The sequence below is a fragment of the Balaenoptera physalus genome, assembly GCF_965194825.1.
Source record: "Balaenoptera physalus genome assembly, chromosome: 5".
NCBI classification, from domain to species: Eukaryota; Metazoa; Chordata; class Mammalia; order Artiodactyla; family Balaenopteridae; genus Balaenoptera; species Balaenoptera physalus.
In genome coordinates, this window is record NC_138884.1 from 150,664,983 (window position 1) to 150,683,521 (window position 18,539).

Below are 18,539 nucleotides of genomic sequence, written 5' to 3' on the forward strand. Positions count from 1 at the left end.
CCGCCCAGGCAGAGTGTCTTCTGAGAGGGGAGTAATGGGGGGTAGCTGTGAGGGAGGGACAGAGACTGAGCGATGCGGGGGGAAGGATGGGGAGGACCATCTGTCCACTGTCCGTCTGTGTTCAGCCAGCCTGCCAGCCATGGCTTTGCCCCAGGTGGACACCTAGTGGGGAATCCTGGGGGGTGAACTTATTTGTCCCAGCCCTCGAGCCCCCAAAACAGGTCACAATGTGTGGCCAGGTCGGAGCCCCCTGGGGGTGTGGCACTGTGGGCATGGCTTCCCCAGTCTCCCCACTTCTGAGCCAGGTGCCCAGTGAGCCCCTGCCCCAAGCCTCGGGAACTATCCAGGGGCTCAGGTATGCATGTAGATTGGGGCCAAGGCTCAGCCAGGGTGTGGGTGGGGGCGGGCGCTGACGGTGTGGGTTTCTGTTCATTACACACTCCGCTCGTTTTGCCTTTAATAGCAAAGGCCCTTCTGTCCCTCCTCTCTCCAGACCCGCCAGTGGCCCCCATTTCTCCCAGGGCCCCAGCCCTACGTGTGCAGTGACCTCTTCCCCCACCCCCACCCCAACGGGGCTCCCACTGCCGCAGGGCCTTTGCGTGACTGCTTCTCTCTGGAGCTCCCTGAGGCTCCTCCCTCCCCGCCCCCTCCCCCTCCTTTCCTGTTTTATTTTGCTCTGCACCTGCCTTCATCTGACGCACTCATGCTGTTTCTTGTGTGCTGTTCATTGTCCTTCCCTCACGGGGAGGGCAGGAGCTTTGACTGCCTGCACTTGGCGCTTGGATGCTGAGCTAGCAGTGAGTGAATGAATGAATGAATGAGTGATGAGTGAATGAATGAATGAGAGAATGAGTGAATGAGTGTGAATGAATGAATGAGAGTGATGAGTGAATGAATGAATGAGTGAGTGAATGAATGAGTGACGAATGAGTGTGTGAATGAATGAGTGAATGAGTGAGTGTGTGAATGAATGAATGAGTGAGTGATGAGTGAATGAGTGACTGAATGAGTGAGTGAATGAGTGTGTGAATGAATGAGTGAATGAGTGTGTGAATGAACGAATGAGTGAGTGAATGAGTGTGTGAATGAATGAGTGAATGAGTGAGTGTGTGAATGAATGAATGAGTGAGTGATGAGTGAGTGAATAGGCATCAGCTCCAGGGTCCTCTTCTTCCTCAGAGACATCTAGTGGGACTCAAAGGTCACAGAGTGAGTCCCAGTGGAAGTGGGGATGAGCCCCACCCTGAGGGCACCTGAGGTCCTGCAGCGCCACGTGAGGCCAGGGGGCAGGGTGACCCTCCCCCTCCCCCACCCGCCAGCCAGGGGCAGGCGGTGGACCACGTGCTCCCCTGTCCTCAGGACCCCAGCTTCCGGGGCGGCCACATGGAAGGCTGCGCCCCTTGGCAGAGCCCCAGGGCCCTCCAGCCTGTGCCCCGTGGGTCCCCTGGGCAGGGGTCCTGCTTCCCCAGACGAGCACCCCGCCATCTGGGACCCCCATTGGGTGGGTGAGCACCTTCGCTTCTGAACCGCCTCCATAGGCCCCAGGCTGCTCCTCACCCCCGCCAACCCCCAGACCCGCCGTGGCACCACCAGCCGCAGCGGCAGGCCTCACCCCACCGTGCCTGGGGCCTGCTTCGTGTGCACAGCCAGGGTCTGATCTGGCCCGCCCAGGGGGCGGGGTGGTGTCTGCTGAGTCCAGTGGCCAGGGCAGGGGTCAGAGCTGGCCCCCGCCCCACACACTGGCTGGGCGCAGGTTTCCTCACCGGCCCTGCCAGAGCAGTTCTCCTGCTGTCGCGGGGTTAGGCGGGACTAGTGGGCCAGGGCCCGTTCCTGGAGGGAGGCCTGCAGGGACGGTGTGGGGTGCGGTGGGGAGCACACAGACGCCTGCCGGGGTCCCCCCGGCCACCACAGAGCTGAGTCCGCCGGGTGGGGGCCTTTCCTGGGTGACTGCAGAGCTAACCAAGGCGGTAGCCACTGGGCCAGGCCTGGGGGTGTGCAGGGAAGAGGGCGATGGTGAGCTGCCCCCACTCGTGGGTCAGAGGCGGCTCAGGACAGGTCTGCCGCATTCTGGACGCTGGAGCCCCAAGAGCCCCAGGAGCCCCAGGTCCCCCCAGAAGTGGACAGCGCTCAGAGTGGGAGGAGAGGCTTCCCTGGCGGTGCAGGGTGCAGGCCAGAGCACCTGCCTAGCCCCGGCTGTCCTGACTCTGAGGGGAGCTCAGCGCATGGCGCCCCTGCCCACCGACCCCTCCCCCTCCCCACGCCCCCAGGCCCTGCCCCCGCGAAGTCCACCGGACACCCGTGTCCTCAGAGCCCTTCTCCACCCGGCGTGCTTAGGCAACCGCCTACTGCCCTCCTGCTCCCCACAGGTGGGAACCCTGGCCTTCAGGTGTGGCTCCCCCAGTGGCCCTCGCTGGCCCCGGGGCTCCAGACCCACTTCTTCCAGCCCTCTCCTGGTGCCGTGTCTCCCCACCCACCCCCAGACCTCATGTCTGGTCAGAGAAGAGGGTGCCGAGCTGCATGGCACGGGATCCCATCGAGCTGCGCCATACAGGGCCCCATCGGGTCGGGGGGGTCCATCAGATGGGGGCCGAGGGGCCAGGCCGGGGTCACGCGTCGTCTGGGCGCCCAGCTCCCCAGGCGATCTCGTCTGCATTCGGGACTTACCATCTCACGCGCCGGTTGGCGCTGCGTGGGTCCAGGTGGGAGGGGAGCCTGGCCCACCTGCGTCATTTGCATACGCTCTTCCTGATTTGCATACCCACCTTCTGGTTTGCGCACGCACTGCCAGGTTTGGTGCTTCCAGCTGCCCACGTTCCGCAGCCTCGAGCCACAACCACCCTCAAGCCAGCGCCGAGCTGGTGGGTCCGAGTCGATCCGGCCCCCACACGCCAGGTTTGTGCTGAGAATAACAGGTGTGGGCACATACGAATTCTCACCGGTAACGAGCACCGCATTGCCCAGGGTGCTGGCCGCCCTGGGCTCCCTCCCGGCCACAGGGTGTGCGGTGGGGCCCTGCCAGCTCAGTGGTTGAGGAGGATGGGGGTGTCCATACCTGCTCTCAGCCAGACGACATCAGAGCCAGGCTCTGGGAGGGACCCCAGAGAGTAAGGCGGCCCTCAGGTTTGCCCAGAGTGGCGTTAGCCTCGGAATGATCTTGAGCCTCAGGGGAGCGACTGGGTTGGGGCCTGGAGTCTCCTTCCTAGACCCTAGAGGGGAGGACCCTGACACAGGTCTCTTCCCAACCCCGAGTCAGGGGGGTCCCTCTGCTTGACTATATACCGCACGTTCCCGCCCTTACGTGTGTGCCATTGTCACCCGCCCGTTCCGCCAGCGCCGTGTGTTTCCCTGAGCATGTGCACCTTTGCTGTGAGTGTGTGTGGGCTTCGGCCACCACAGCCCCCCATGGTGACGGGGTCGCGGCAGGTGTGGTGACCCTGGAGGAGGGCCATGCTCCTAGGGCCAGTCCACCCGAGTGGCTGCAGTCCGGTCGGCTTGTCGCACTCTCTGCCCTGAGCTGACCTGACGGTGCTCAGTGGGGAGGCCCTCTGGGCAGCGTGCCGCTGCTCAGAATATACTCCGGTGCCCTACGCCCCCCACCCCGCATGGAGACCCTTTCCCCGCTCCTGGCTCTTGTTCACGGTGCAGGGGGGCCTTCAGGCTGCCTAAGGCCCCTGCTGAAGAAGGGTAGACAAACCCTCCTCCCTCCCTCCTCAGTGGCTGAGGGGACCCCGGCTGCGCTCTGGTCACCGGTGGGCCAAGAGCATGGCTTCCCTCTCTCAGACTCTGCTGAACGTGGGCCTTGCCCCCCCCACCCATGCCTGAAGCCATCCGCAGCCTTGAGGGAGGAGGTGGGTGCCGAGGTTTCCCTCAGTAAGCTGGGGAGTAGGACACAGCCAGCCCCCAACCCCCAAGTCTGGAAACAGAGGGAAGGGTCTTCTTGGAGGGCCAGGGTGCCCTTCCCCTCCACACCCCCCCACACACACCTGCCACGAGCACCAGAAGCAGAGCCCACCGCTTCCTTCAGGAGGGGCTGGTGAGGAGAGATGACCGGGCATGGGGGATCCTCCCCAGGGCCAGCAGTCCTGCGCTGTGTGCTTCCCAGGGGGATTCTGCAGCCTGTCAGTAACTGATAATCGACCATCGCTGACACCCACGTGCTCCCCAGTGCTTCCTCTTTACCCTCATCAATGCTTCTGCGCCCAGACATTCCCTAATAGGTAAGCCAGGACCTCAGACCTGGCCAAGGGGCACCCCTCTCCCCAGCCTGGGCGGGTCCTGAGCTCCGCCCACCAGATGGGCGACCTGCCCCGCAACACACCAGGCCAGCTTGGTCCCACCGGGTTCCCACCAGCCCTACGGCAGGAGGTGTTTCCCGTGTCTCATGGCCGCATGACCGCAGGCTCACACGCCATCAGGGCTCTGTTCATCCGGGAGGGCTGGTGAGGGTGCTGATGGGCCTGGCGGAGGTGGGGGTTCGTCTCCTAGAAATTTATTTCCTCGGTTCTGGAGGCTAGAAGTCCAAAATCAAGATGTCACCAGGGCTGTGCTCCCTCTGAAACCTGAGGGGGAGAATTCTCCTCTCTTCTAGTTTCTGGGGGCTTCCGGCAATGCTTGTGTCCTTGGCTTGTGACAACGTCGTTCCGAACCCTTTCTCCGTTTTCATCTTCTACTCTGTGTATCCTTTTCTTTCTCTTACAGGGAAACTCTCTTTGGATTTAGGGCCCAGGAAGAGCTCATCTCTATTCTTACCTTAATTATATCTGCAAAGACCCTATTTCCAAATAAGGTCACATTCTGAGGTTCCAGGTGACATGAATTTTGGGGGGACACCATTCAATCCACTGCTGAGGGGAGATTTGGGAGAGGGCTCAGGGCAGAGACACACGCAGGAAACCAGAATTGGGGGCGCTCAGCAGTGCCCAGGGGTGTTGCTGAGGGCACACCTAGATGGGGTTCCAGGACATCCACCTGGAAGTGACCGCCGGACACGGAGCATGCAGAGTGACCCTCCAGGGACTGGGGTCTTGGTGGCATCCGGGGATACTTGACCAGGCAGGAGGGTGTGGCCACGTGTCGCCGGACCGAGGATCTGGGCTGCGTGGGGCCCGCCAGCCACAGAACACCGGCTTCTCCACCGCTGGGGGCAGGCGTTCCGCCCCGGCTCCCTCCGCTCCGGGACCACAGCCCAAGGCGGGCTGAGGACTGCGCCCACTTCCCCGGAAGGCGGGACCGCAGGAGGGCGGGGTCACGGCCTCAGCGCCCCGCCCCCACGGAGAAACGCGACTTTCGTCCTCCCCCCCCCCACCCCGCTCCCTCTCCCGCAGTTTCACCCTCAGCGGGGTCCCCCGTCCAGGCTCCCGGCGTCGCCCCCGCCTTCTCCGAGGGGGTCTCCCCGCCCCTCCAGGCAGCCTCCGGGGTGGGGACCGCTCCTGCCGGGGGTCTTGGTGGTCGTCCGCTCCCGCACACGCCTTTCTCAGCCGCAGGTGCTGCCTCCAGAGGCCCCTCGGCCGATCCCGCAAACGCAGAGTGGGTCTAGCCCGCCCGGGTCCCGAGAGCGCCCCTCCCGGGGCTGGGACCCGGGGCTGGGACCCGGGTCCGGGACCTGCCCGTCTGACCCCGCCCGCCCTGTCCCCCGCAGTACGGCATCAAGAAGAAGGAGGAGCGCGAGGCCGAGGCCCAGGCCGCCATGGAGGCGAACTCGGAGGGCAGCCTGACGCGGCCCAAGAAGGCCATCCCGCCGGGCTGCGGGGACGAGCCGGAGGAGGAGGAGGAGAGCATCCTGGACACGGTCATCAAGTACCTGCCCGGGCCGCTGCAGGACATATTCAAGAAGTAACGCCCCTGGAGCTGGACAGGAGCCCGGAGCCCCGCCCCCTCGCCCACCCCCGTCCTGCCCTCCGCGGAGGCGCCTGAAGGGATGTCGGGAGCAGCGTGCAGCCCCCCAACGCCAATATAAGCCATAGCCCTAGGTCTGTCCGCGCCTGGCCCCCTCAAGCCTTGGGAGCCTCCGCCCGCCTCTCACCCCATCCCCGCGCCGCCATCGCCACCGCCTCCGAGGGAGGGGCGCCCGGCCCCCCACGGCCCCCGCGGTCCGGGCTGCAGGCCCCGGGGACTAGCCTCCGGGCTCCTCCGGCAGCGGGTGGATTGGACCTACCCCAGAGCCTGGGAAGCCCCTTCTCGCTCCTCCCTTCACCGCCCACCCAGCAGGGCCCATGGCCAGGGACACCAAAAGGGCCGGCCCTGCGTCGTGGGCGCCTGTCGGGCCCACCATCGGGAGCAGAGCCATAGTAGGCGGCGCGGTCGTGAGGCCGGGCTGGGGGCTGGCGCCTGGGGCTCAACCCCCCGGGGTCAGCCTGGACCCCAAGTCCTACCCCGCACCGACGCCCGGGTTGCTGAATCTGCCGTCCACCGCTCTCCATCTGCACCCCTTCCCTTCCTCGTCCACCTGTGTCTGTCCTCCCGCTCCCTCCTCGGCCCCCTCCTCGGGAAGGCTTTGCTTCTTAGGACTGCTGGGGCCTGTTCTCTTCTCCAGGAAGGGAGAGAAAGCGATAGGCTTAGGGGGACACGCTCAGACCCCCGTCCCTCACACACCCCTGTCGCTCAAGCTCTTCGGCGTCCGTGAGCCCAGCTGAGCCCGGCCCACTCCCCTCCCTGGTTGGCACCTCCCGTCCCCTCCGAGGCTGCTCGGGGGACGCCCTGCCCTCACCCTCCGAACACCCACACCTTCACCCAGAACCGGGGAGGAGGCCCAGAGCCCTGTGGGCCGAGCGCTGTGCACAGGCAGGAGGGCGTGGCGCGGAAGGCCGCCCCCGCGCCCTGCAGGCCCCCGAGGGTGTCGTCCCAGCCGCAGAGCCCGCCCGGTTGGACGGAAACGACCGCGGGCCTCCCAGCGTCCCCGTGGCCTCTGCCCTTGTGTAATTTGCATCACAATATGTCGAATCTCAGGTAAATGAGGTCTTTTGTATTTGAGGAGTTTTATCTCGACAGAAAGCCCATCACCTCGGTCCCTGGGGCCCTTTCTGTCCACATCAAAAGTTCATCGTGTCCAGTGTCGCGGGTCAGGGGCGCGGCCCTCCCCAGCTCCTTAGAGAAGCCATAACGACTAGACTGCAATACCGACCCCTGGCGCCCACCCCCACCATCCCCCGCCGTCCGCGCTGCGCCCCGACACCTCTCGGTTCCTCGTCTTTTTTAAATGCCTGTTTTCACACTTTAAAAAGCCAGCTCTGAGCAGACAGGGCGTCGTCTCGTAGAAACCCCGCATCCCGTCCCCAGCGCGTGGGGCGCCCGAGCAGCAGAGCTTAGTGTAGACCGTGGATGTCCTCTGTCCGTCTGTCCCGGCGCCTGCGCTTCCTCCTGCATGTCGGGGGCCGCTGCGTGTGTTCTCTGGATGGAATCACAGCCAATAAACACCACAGTGATTTAATGCGTGCGGCCATTCCCTCCGGAGCCCTGATTTCCCTGGGAGGCGATGCGGGTGGAGGGTGCAGCCGGGGTCATGGCGGGAGGGCCAGAGCCCGCCGGGATGCACACCCTTTGGGCCCTGTCGGACGACCCCCACTAGCCCCCGCACCCGGCCAGATGGGAACACCTTCCCCTTTCGCTGGGGCCGCTGCAGGGGCTCCCCGCCGCCCTTTCTCCCTAAGGTAGTCCCGGCCAGAGTCATCTCCCCCTGAAATGCAGCCCGGCCCCTTCCTCAGCGCCCCCTCCCCCCAAGTCTCCCACCTGCAGCACAGGCCCCACCCCAGGCCTGTCCTGCCCCACAGCTATACCGGGCCCTGGGGCCCAGGTCCCACTGTGCTGGCCACACCTTGGGCCCAGCGGGGAGCTGAGGCTCAGCCCTGGGGGTCCTGCCTGTTGTCTGTCTGGTGGTGGCCATCCCTCCTCCCTGTGCCCTCAGGGAGGCCTCTGTGTCCCACGCCTGCCTGTCGAGGCTGAGGCCTGACGAGGTGCCCGTGGGACCTGCTGGCTCTGAAGCCTGGCCCGGGGTACCCTGACCCCACCCCGAGATGCCATGGCCACTTGTGTCCCCAGAAAGGCCTTGTTTGACCTCCATTTCTGGGGGCCTCTCTCCAGGAAAGTGGTATCTGTGACCTTCCTTACACTGCTGGCTGAGAACGCACGGGAGCCTTCCAGCAGAACCTGCCCCGTCTCAGCAAACAGAAAGGACACACTTGTCCCCCTCACCACCCCCATTCCTCTTCCCCTCCCCACCGAGCTGTGCCCAGAATACTGCCCTGGACCCATTGCCCCTTTGCCTCTGCCTCAGAACTTGGACAGAAGACTTTGTAGCCAATTCTGGCTTTGGGATCTGCGAGCCACCACCCCCAGCGTAGCTGCTCTTAGGAGGGCATCCCAAACAGCCCCCATCATCAGTCTCCACCCCCCCCCCCTCACCCCCAGCCTGGCCTGGACTCATCTGAGTCTTGAGCAAGGAGCCAGGTGTGCCGGCGACCTGGATCGCCTTCCCTTGGGACCCCAGCCAGCCCTTCCTCAGTGCCTGGTGGGGCAGACCCCTTGGGTGCCCGGTCCCAGGACTCCAGGGAGAGGCACTCGTTCACGTCAGGCTTGCCGAGCCCCCATGCTGTGCAGAGCTCTGTTCTAGGCACCGGGGGTAATTGAGGTCCCTTCCTCCTGGGACTGATTGTTCCAGTGGCCAGATGATAAACACATAATAAGTCAGGTGGTGGTTTCTTCCGTGTAGGAAATGGAGCAGGATAAGGGGGCAGAGAGGATGGTAGGGTAGCTATTTCACCTCCGAGGAGGTGACATGTGCAGACAGGCCCCAACGAAGAAAGGAGGGAGCCCCATGGGCCTCGGGAGGGAGAGCATTCCAGGCAGAGCCCTGAGGCAGGAGCCAGCTGAGCATTTCACAGTGGCACGGGGACTCCGCCTGCCGTGCCCTTGCCCCTGGGCTTGCTTGAGGACCACACTGCCTCTTCACAGAGCCTCCTTCCTTTCAGAACAGTTAACTCTATTTTGACAAAGCAGAGCACGCTTTGATACTTGGCCCCCCAGAGACGTCCTCCGCTGCGCGGGCAGGCGGGGCCTCGCCCTGGTCCCTGCGGGCAGCCAGCCCGGGGCAGCGCTCTGCTAGGATTTGTCGTCTCTCCTCTCAGGCGCCCTGCACCCGCCCAGCTGTACGCGTCACCAGCCACTTAACCATCAAGGCTGTCGGACACATTTTTAAAGATGCGGCAATAAAGGACCATTTTGTCTAGTTGTGCTAATCCGCAGCTAGACAATCCTGCCGTCCACAATCGCAGCCAGCGGGGCTCGGTGAACCCTGGGTCTGGGCCACGTGTCCACACAATTGAGAACCTGCTCCACTCCTGCCTCAGCCGGTTCCCGTCAGGTCCGAAAGGAGGGGTAGCGTCTCGGATGAAGGGTGGGTCTCTTGGAGCCGGGCTCGCGCTCGGGCCGAGGGGCGGGGTTGAGAGGGTCGAACTGGGGAGCCTGGCTTGGACAGGACTGGGGCGGGGGTGGGAGACAGGCTGGGGGGCGGGACCTGGGGCGGGATCGGAGACGGGATTGGGGGGGCGGGCTGGGCTGGGACTGGAGGCGGGATTTGGGGGGGAGCTCAAGCCGGGGGGTTCGGCTGGGGGCGGGATCGGAGGCGGGATGCGGGAAGCCAGGATGAGGGGCCGAGCTGGGGGCGGGACTGGGGATGGGCTCGGGCTGCTTCAATGCCTGCCAGTGTCGGTCAACATCTGCGTGGCCCGGAGGATGGAAGGGCCTCAAGGCAGGACCCAGCACAGTGCCACTAGACCTGGGTGCTAAGTCGAGGCGTCTGGGCCACGCGCGGACCCCTGGCGTCCCCCGCCCCCGCCCTGGACGGCCTGAGCCAATCAGCGCGTGCCGGATCAGGCCGCTGCGATTGGCTCCGAGAGGGTCACGTGGCAGAGCCTGTTTAATCGGAGCCCGGGAGACGCCAAAGCAGGAGGCGTGGGCCGCGGCAGGTCTGGGACTGTCCTCGGCCTCGATACCCGAGTGTCCTCCCCGTTGGCCACCCCCGCGCGTCCTCCGAGCCCTCCCCGGGCCAGGCTGAGCTGCGGCAAAAAGAGGAACGCCCGTGTCCCAGAGGACCGCCTGGTGGGGGGCAGCGAGGTCCAGGCGGGGCACTGACCCAGTGCTTAGGAGGCCCAGCGCTGGAGAGGAGACGCGCCCAGCCTGGTGCGCACGGCTTGTCCTGGGACGGACAGCAGAGGGTCTCCACCCTCGCCCGGGGAGCTGAAGCCAGCTTCCGGTGGGGTCATCCCTCCCGCCCACCGGCCCTGCCCCCAGACTGGCCCCGCGAGGTGAGGCGGTGAGGGTGTGAGGCCCGGGTGGTCCCAAGCTGGCTAAGCAGAGGTTTATGCCTGTCTAAGGACAGAGCTGGGGGAGGACCACACAGTGGTCCCTGCAGCACCGTGGGAGCTGGAGCTGAGGAGGGGGCTCGGGGATGGAGTAGGCTCCAGTGGCAATGCTGGGGCCGTTAGTGGGTCTTCACTCTGCTGCTTGAGGCTTGGGGAAGAACCAGTCCTGGGCACCCAGAATCCTGCACTATCACACAGCTTGTCCCTGAGGGTGGGGCCTGGCTGTGCCCCAGGGTCCCCACTCAGGGCTGAGCACCAGCCCCCAGGCCCCAATGGTGCCCAGGGTGACTTTTCTCAGCTCAGAAGATGGGAGATGAAGTTTAATTTGATTTCTACAAAATAAACAATGTTTCTTGCACCCTTGAGTGAGGGCATTGAGATTTATGCTGCGCAGAGGGCAAAGGACGATGCCAGGAAAGAGAGAAGGGCCCGGCCTGGCTGGGGAAAGGCCTGAGGCTGGGATGGGACAGGGTGAGGCCCTGGCAGAAGCTGCCGGCTGCCGTCCTGCTGCAGCAGGAGACGCAGGGGCTGGGGGAGATCCTGCGCACGGCTCCTGCCTTTCCCTCTGCCTGGCTGTCTCCCAAGTGCCCAGTGCAAAGATGGCTTCTTGGAAAGGCAAATGTTAATGTGTTGTCGACTGGCCTTCGAGCCCAGCCCAAGTGCTGACCTTTAATTTGCTTCAATCTGTGGGTTCCACTGGCACCTGAGCAGAGCTGCTGCAGAGAGAGCTTGCCCACAGGAGGGCCCTGGGCTCTGTATCCAGGCGGCCAAACCCCTGATTCTCTCAAAGGAGTCCTAGATTCTAGGGTCTGTCAGCCAGAAGTCAGCCTCTGTCCACACATATCCACCAGGCACGGGCCGTGGGGCCCAAGAAGGGGGGGGCAGGCACTCCCCATCACACCTCCTGGCCCCCTCCCTCACCCGCCCAGGACTGGGGCCAGACAGTAGGGGCTGCACCTGGCCAGAACTTCCAGGCTCAGATGGGAGATTGACACTCTGCACGGGTTCTCTCTCCTGCAGTTAATTATTCATACAGTGAGCGGAAATAAAGTTCAGTAAGTAAGCAAAATTCACCGATCAGGAGGAACTCACCGATGGCTGGGGCAGGAAATACACAAGATGAGCCTGGAAATAAGGAAATGCTAATAACAAACCGACCCCACAATGATGGGGCATGAGAAAGGGACGTAGCAGCCACTGACTGAGCTCCCAAACCTGGACCAACGTGAGCAACGAAATAAAGTCGTGCTGGAGAATGACCCGTGAGTCCACGCTGGGCACAGGGTGTAAACACGTAAGTAAGCGGGGGGAGAGACACGTCTCCCTTGCAGAGGGGGCCACATAAGGAGATGGAGCGAACTCCCCACTCTTTCAGTGTGGGCTCCACGTAGTGACTTCCTGTCGAAGAACACAGTATGGAACAGGAGTTAAAAGAGTAAGCGCAGTGGGGAAGGCTGACTGACACCACCACCTCCAGGGGATGGAGGTCCCAGGGAATCGAGGTCACCGTCAGCAGCGACAGGTCGAGTTGGTAACAGGTGCCCATGATGTGATGTGATGAGATGAGAGAGGAAGCCTACCTCTGGGGTCCTCCTTCCCAAACCCGTAACCCCAGTGTAACCCTGAGGAGAACATCACACTAACCCCATTTGAGGGCCATTATTCAACACCTGACCAGCGCTCCTCAAAACTGTCAAGGTCATCAAAAACAAAGAATGTCTGAGAAACTGTCACAGCCCAGAGGAACCTGAGGGGACATGACGACTAATGTGACATCGTAACGAGCAGGACCCTGTGGGGCCTTCCTGGGACAGACACCTCCCCCCTCCCATGTCCTCCACCTGCCTCTTGTTTGTAGAAAAACTTCAGCCTCCTAGGCCTTCCCTAAGTTCCAAAGAATACATTTAATCAGAGAAGTGAGAAAATGCAGAGACAAACAAAAATAGTCAAGGCAAAGTAATAATAGTTTAGCCATTAAACAAAGTCAGGCACCTGTAGTTCCTCCTCAAGGGCTATCGATAATACTCTGAGCCATGTCTTTGAGCTGTCTGGCTGATACTGAAACCTCCACCAGGTGGGAGAAGCTATGTACGCTGCCCGCAAGCACGTAGACTCCAGATCAGTTAGAACCAGAGGCTGATGATGTCGCCTCCCAGTTGCCTCACCACCAACCAATCAGAAGCAAGTCCACGCGCTGATCAGGAACCCGACAACGCCCCCTCGCTCACCCTGTCTTCAAAACCCCTTCCCTGAAAGCCATCAGGGAATTTGGGTCTTTTGAGCACTAGCTGCCCTGGACTCCTTGCTTGGCGCCTGCAATGAACGCCGCACATTCCTTCACCGCGGCCTGGTGTCAGTAGACTGGCTTTACTGTGTGCAGGCGAGTGGACCCAAGTTCGGTTCCTTAACAATATCCTGGAACAGAAAAAGGACATCAGGTAAGACAACTAAGGGAACCTGAACACAGAATGGACTTCAGTTAATACAAATGTATGTGTTGGTTCATTCATGTGACAAGATGTTAAGAGGAGGGGAGACTGGGGGCGGGGTGTGCAGAACACTCCACACTATCTTCATAATTTTCCTGTAAATCTAAAACTGTTCTAAAAGTTTACTGAAAAAGGCGTGATCCAATTCAGTTAACATTAAAACCAGCCCCTTAATGAAAGACCGACCCAGGAGAGGGAAGCGCGGGTTCAGCCCCGAGCCAGCTCACACACCCGCACAGCCTGAAGCCACAGGGCAGTCCTGGCTCCTCCCCCGCTCTGGATGATGCCGCCCCAGCCCCGCCCCGTGGGGTGAACCTGGCCACGTGGCCTGACACCGTCTTGGTCCAGCACAGGTTCGCCTGATTGGCCTGGCCCCTGCCAACCTCTCAGGCCACTGAGGTGTGCAGGGTCCTTGAAAGCCCAGCAGCCCTCCTTCCCAACGCAGATGGAAAAGCAAACCGGCCTCAGAGACGGGGAGAGAGCAGAACCTCGCCTGCGTCTAAGCTGGAACCCAATTGCCATCAGAGCCGGCCCAGCAGGAGCAAGACGGGGGGAGCCCGCAGGGCCAGGAGCAGCCAGGCTACAAACAAGCGGCTACCCGGGCCTCCCCTGCAAGAAAAATAACTCAGGAAACACAGAGTAAGAACATGAATTCAATCACCATCGAGTTCTGTGGGAAAGCATTTCACACATCCCTTCAGTAACAAATAGAACACAGAACAAGCAGCTGAAATCAGGAAGAGATACAGAAGATTCAGAGTGCAATTAGCAAACTTGGCGTATTGAACATACATAGAACTTTGCACTCAACTGAAAACTACAGAAAAATATATTCTTTTCAAGTTCCATGAATATTTACAAAAATTAACTGTTGACCGGGCCATAAAGCTAGTCCCAACAAATCATGGAACTGGCATAAAGCAGAACACGTGGGGGAATTCCCTGGTGGTCCAGTGGTTAGGACTCCGCGCTTTCACTGCCGGGGGCCCGGGTTCAATCTCTGGTCGGGCAATTAAGATCCCACAAGCCACTCAGCATGGCAAAATGAAAAAAAAAAAAACCCGAAAAACCAAACATGTGGTCTAGCCTCAGGGCAGCTAGTCTAGAGATGAACAACAAAGAGAGAGTCAGAAAACCCCATGTTTGGAAATTAAACTTCTAAATTATCCATAGGACAGAGAAGACATAAAAATAGATTGTTGTGTTTTTAGTATGTCATTATAAATTGGTTAAAAAACTGAAAGAATAGAATATAAATATGTATATTTAACTCACCAACTTGTAGAAGAATAAATGGAAAAAACCTTGGTTAATCTAATAGGGGATAGAAACGAGCCGGGGAGAGAAGCAAGTAGAAAGTACAAAAAAGGTGGCAAATCCAAGTCCCAATATATCCAGTTACATCAGCCATCAGAGCAGCTGACGGGGTGGCTGCCTGTGTCCCGGGACTCTCTGCTGGTCACTCTGGTCACCTCCCAGCTGCCCACATCCGCTGCTTCGTCTGATGCCTTTTTCCAGACGGCAGCTCCGCCTTTGTGTGCAGCCAGAAGTCCCAGGGAGCTGACACTCTAGCACCGGCCGGGGCGGGGGGGATGCGGGTGAGCTACCCCAGCTCCTTCCACCCTGGAACCAGACAGGGAACATCTCCAAGGCACATGTGTCCCCCAAGTCCCAAGCTCCCCCCACAGGAGTAACCTTTGGTCACCATGAGGCTGGCTCAAGAGGCGGCCTCTTCTGTGCCAACGTCCTGCAGCCAAAATCCACCAGCAGTGCCCTGCAGCAGAACGAGTTAGGGAGAGAAAACACACGATGGGCGTCTCGGTGAGAAGGGACCGCTAGGATTTGGGGGACGGTGGGTGATTTGGGTGGAGAGTTTGAGGAAGCGGGCTTCGTCCTGGCTCAGGTGCTGTCAGGAACTGGGAGACTTTCTGTGATGGGGCTTCTCAGTACATCTCATCTAGAGGGGAGAGGGCTAGCGGGTAACACTGTGATTGCTAAACACGGCCAGGGTGGGGATGCTGGGTCATTTCTGTGGTCAAAGTTTACATTTTGTCTGTGTTCAGATGCAGTTACTATGTGCTCTTGTTTATGTCTTGATCCATCAGGGCGGCTCCGCCTGGTAGTGTGTCGTGTGAAATTGCTTCTGTTCGAAGGGGGACGCCAGCACCTGGTGGGAGGTGGGGCCGGCTCCCGGGGGGGTGGTGAGGGCTTAGCTCCTGGACGTCAGGGCTGCTTTCCTCGTTCTCACTGGCTGCCTTCCATCCCCGAATCTCATCCCTGCTTCTCATGTGGTAATCCCCGCACCTCCAAGTGAAGGAGTTGGACACCAGCCTTTGTCTTTGGGGTGACTTCTGGGTGAACTGTCCACACCAAAAGTGGACTGAGAAAGCAGGCCCTCAGGATGAGATCGGAAGGGGTGGCTTTTGGCCAATGGGGAGGGTTCCACCCAGTGACCACACCTGTCACCTGGTGATGTGCCCAGTACCATAACAGCCACGGCAAGGCTGCAAGGCAGCTGGTCACTGTTGGTGCCACCAGGGTCCCAAAGGGTGTTGACACCCTGACTCTAGGGGCCTCGGGCAGCCTATCCAGAGACCCTGTTTGTCCGGCTACCGCTGCCCAGGACAGGGCTGTGAGGGTGGCAGGCCACCAGGTCTCCCGTGCTGAGTTGGGCCTTGCTGGGGGCGAAGCTCACCGGGTTGAAGTGCCCGGAGGGAGCCCGGGGCCGTCTTGAACCCCATTCCCTTGGAGGCCTGAGCGTGAAGGGTGGCCTCCCCACAAGCTGTCGCCCTCCTCTTGCAGCTGCTGCCCAGAGAGTGGGGTCCTGCCTCAGCCAGACTGGGCTGGGTCGGAGGGGCAGGGCCACAGGACCCCGAGCTCTGCCATCTGGGTCCGAGGGTGCCGGGCGGCAAGCAGGGCACAAGGCAGGTGCTCTCCTGCGGCTCCGAGATTTGAGTCCCGGCAAGGACTCTGGAGCTGGTCCTAAAGTGCAGTGTGGAGAAAACCAGTGCCCTTCCGTGGATGGGATGGAGACGCTGCAGCTGCCCCCAGCAAACACCGCGAGGGCCCCTCCCAACCCCAAGCTGCAGGGTGCGGATTCCAGAACAGATTCCAGAATGACGCGGCCGGTGGTCCCCAACGCCCCTTTACTTCACCGGACCCTCACCAAGCCTGTGGCCTCACAGGTGCCGGAGGCACCAACAGTTGAAGCTGAGCGGCCGCCGTGCTGGAGGAGGCCCCCTCCGCGGGGGTCGGCGAGGCCCCCGCACATGGCGCGCAGCCGTTGGTCAGTGTGTCTCGGGGGTGGGCAGCCTGCATTCCCTGCAACAGCCAGCAGTGTGCGCTCACCGTGGACCCTCCTCCTGGTGGCCACGCCGTCTGGAGAGGGCCCAGGCCCCCTGGACACCCTGCAGGACATCCCACTGGCCCGTGGCATCAAGGCGGGCAGAACAGGGCACGGAAGCTTGAGAGGGTGGAGAAAACCCCAGAGATCCAGGGGCTGCCAACACCAAAGTCTCCTTTTGCGTTCTTTTTTAAAATCGTGGACGAATTTACACACAGAAATATGCACAGACCTTAAGTGCAGAGTTTGACGATTTTTGACAAACTCTAGTCACCTGTTCCTCTGGTCAGGATGCAGGATCTGTCCGTCACCCCAGGAAGGTCCCCCACGCCCCTCCCGTGCAGCCGCAATCCTCCGACAGAAGCAACCGCGGGGCTTCTTCCCTCCACCAGCTCTTGGTGTTTCTGCTTCTCACCCGGACACGAGTGGGGTCGTGTGGTAGATCCCCTTTGTGCCCAGCACTTCCGCGTGTCTTGGAGGCGGTGTGCCCACCTGGCGGAGCCGGGCCGTGGAGGCCCCACGCTCGCTGTGTCCGCACGGATGACCATGGGGTCGCGTGCAGCCCGGTCGCGAGGAGCTGCCGCAGAGCCCCGTATGGACGCCCGCCTCTGCTTCTCTTTGCTAAATTCCCACGAGTGGCAGTGCTGGGCTGTGGGCGGGTCCGGCCCAACTGAGAAGAAACAGCCGAGCTGTTCTGGGGGGGGTCAGCGGAGCCAGCGATGCCTGGAGAACCAGTCCCACGTCTTCGTCAACTGGCCTGTCAGCCTCTCAGTCCGTTTGGGCTGCTTTCAAAAAGCACTGCAGACCGGGAGCTTTAACAACACACAGTTACTTCTCACGGTTCTGGAGGCTGGAATTCCGAGATCAAGGTGCCAGCGAGTTCGGTGTCTGGTGAGGGCAGCTTCTCGCTGTGTCCTCACGTGACAGAAGGGTGGACGGAGCCCTCGGGGGCTCTTCTAAAAGGACACTAATCCCGTCCACAATTGAATCACCTCCGAAAGGCCCCACCTCCTAACATCATCACACCGGTGTTTAGGATTTCAACTCATGAATCTGCGGGGGACACAAACATTCAGTCTGTAACAGTCTAAAGTTTTAGTCGTTTTGGTGGGTTTGTAATGGTGTCTCTTCTTGGCTTTAACTTGCTTGCCTGAAGCTCATGGTGAGCACTTCTTCATGTGCCTGTTGGCCATTGTCTATCTTCCTTTGAGAAGTCTCCGATCAAATCTTTTGTCCATTAAAAAAAATTCCGTCATATGGTAGTTCTAATTTCAGTTTTTTAAAAAGGAACCTCCACACTGTTCTCCATAGTGGCTGTATCAATTTGCATTCCCACCAACAGTGCAAGAGAGTTCCCTTTTCTCCACACCCTCGCCAGCATTGTTTCTAGATTTTTTGACAATAGCCATTCTGACCGGCGTGAGGTGATACCTCATTGTAGCTTTGATTTGCATTTCTCTAATAATTAGTGATGTTGAGCATCTTTTCATGTGTCTCTCTAAAAAAAAAATGGTACTGATGAGCCTAGTTGCAGGGCAGGAATAAAGTAGACATAGAGAATGGACTTGAGGACACAGGGTGGGAGGGCGAAGCTGGGGCAAAGTGAGAGTGGCATCGACATATACGCACGACCAAATGTAAAGTAGATAGCTAGTGGGAAGCAGCTGCATAGCACAGGGAGATCAGCTCGGTGCTTTGTGATGACCTCGAGGGGTGGGATAGGGAGGGTGGGAGGGAGGCTAAAGAAGGAGCAGATATGGGGACATACGTATGCACACGGCTGGTTCGCTTTGGTGTACAACAGAAACTAACACAGTATCGTGAAGCAATTATACTCCAATAAAGATCTATTAAAAAAAATTGGAAAGGTTCATGCACCCTAATGTTCATTGCAGCACTATTTACAATAGCCAAGGCATGGAAGCAACCTGCCTTGCTGCCTGCCGATGGAAGTGTCCATCGGCAGATGAATTGATAAAGAAGATGTGATACACACACACACACACACACACACACACAATGTAATTTACTCAGCCATAAAATAAAAAAAAATAATTCCATTTTCAGAAACATGGATAGACCTAGAGATTATCATACTAGGTAAGTCAGACAGAGAGAGACAAATATCCTATGATATCACTTATGTGTGCAATCTAAAAAAAATGATACAAATGAACTTATTTACAAAACAGACTCTCAGACATAGAAAACAAACTTATGGTTACCAAAGGGGAAAGGAGGGGAGGGATAAATTAGGAGTTTAGGATTAACAGATACACACTACTACATATAAAATAGATAGCCAACAAGGACCTACTGTATAGCACAGGGAACTATATTCAATATCTTGTA

General features: G+C 59.9%; 1 protein-coding gene across 3 annotated transcripts in view; it reads left to right on the forward strand.

The window, feature by feature from the left end:
• The window catches only part of CPLX1 (complexin 1), a 39,816-nt gene extending 32,390 nt beyond the window's left edge, over nt 1-7,426 (forward strand). For all 3 annotated transcript variants that reach the window (XM_082462399.1, XM_082462397.1, XM_082462398.1), the window contains one exon: nt 5,639-7,426. In XM_082462399.1, the coding sequence (XP_082318525.1) occupies nt 5,639-5,836 (198 nt within the window). In that variant the 3' untranslated portion in view covers nt 5,837-7,426. The remainder of the gene's footprint in view (nt 1-5,638) is intronic.
• The last annotated feature ends 11,113 nt before the right edge of the window (nt 7,427-18,539 follow it).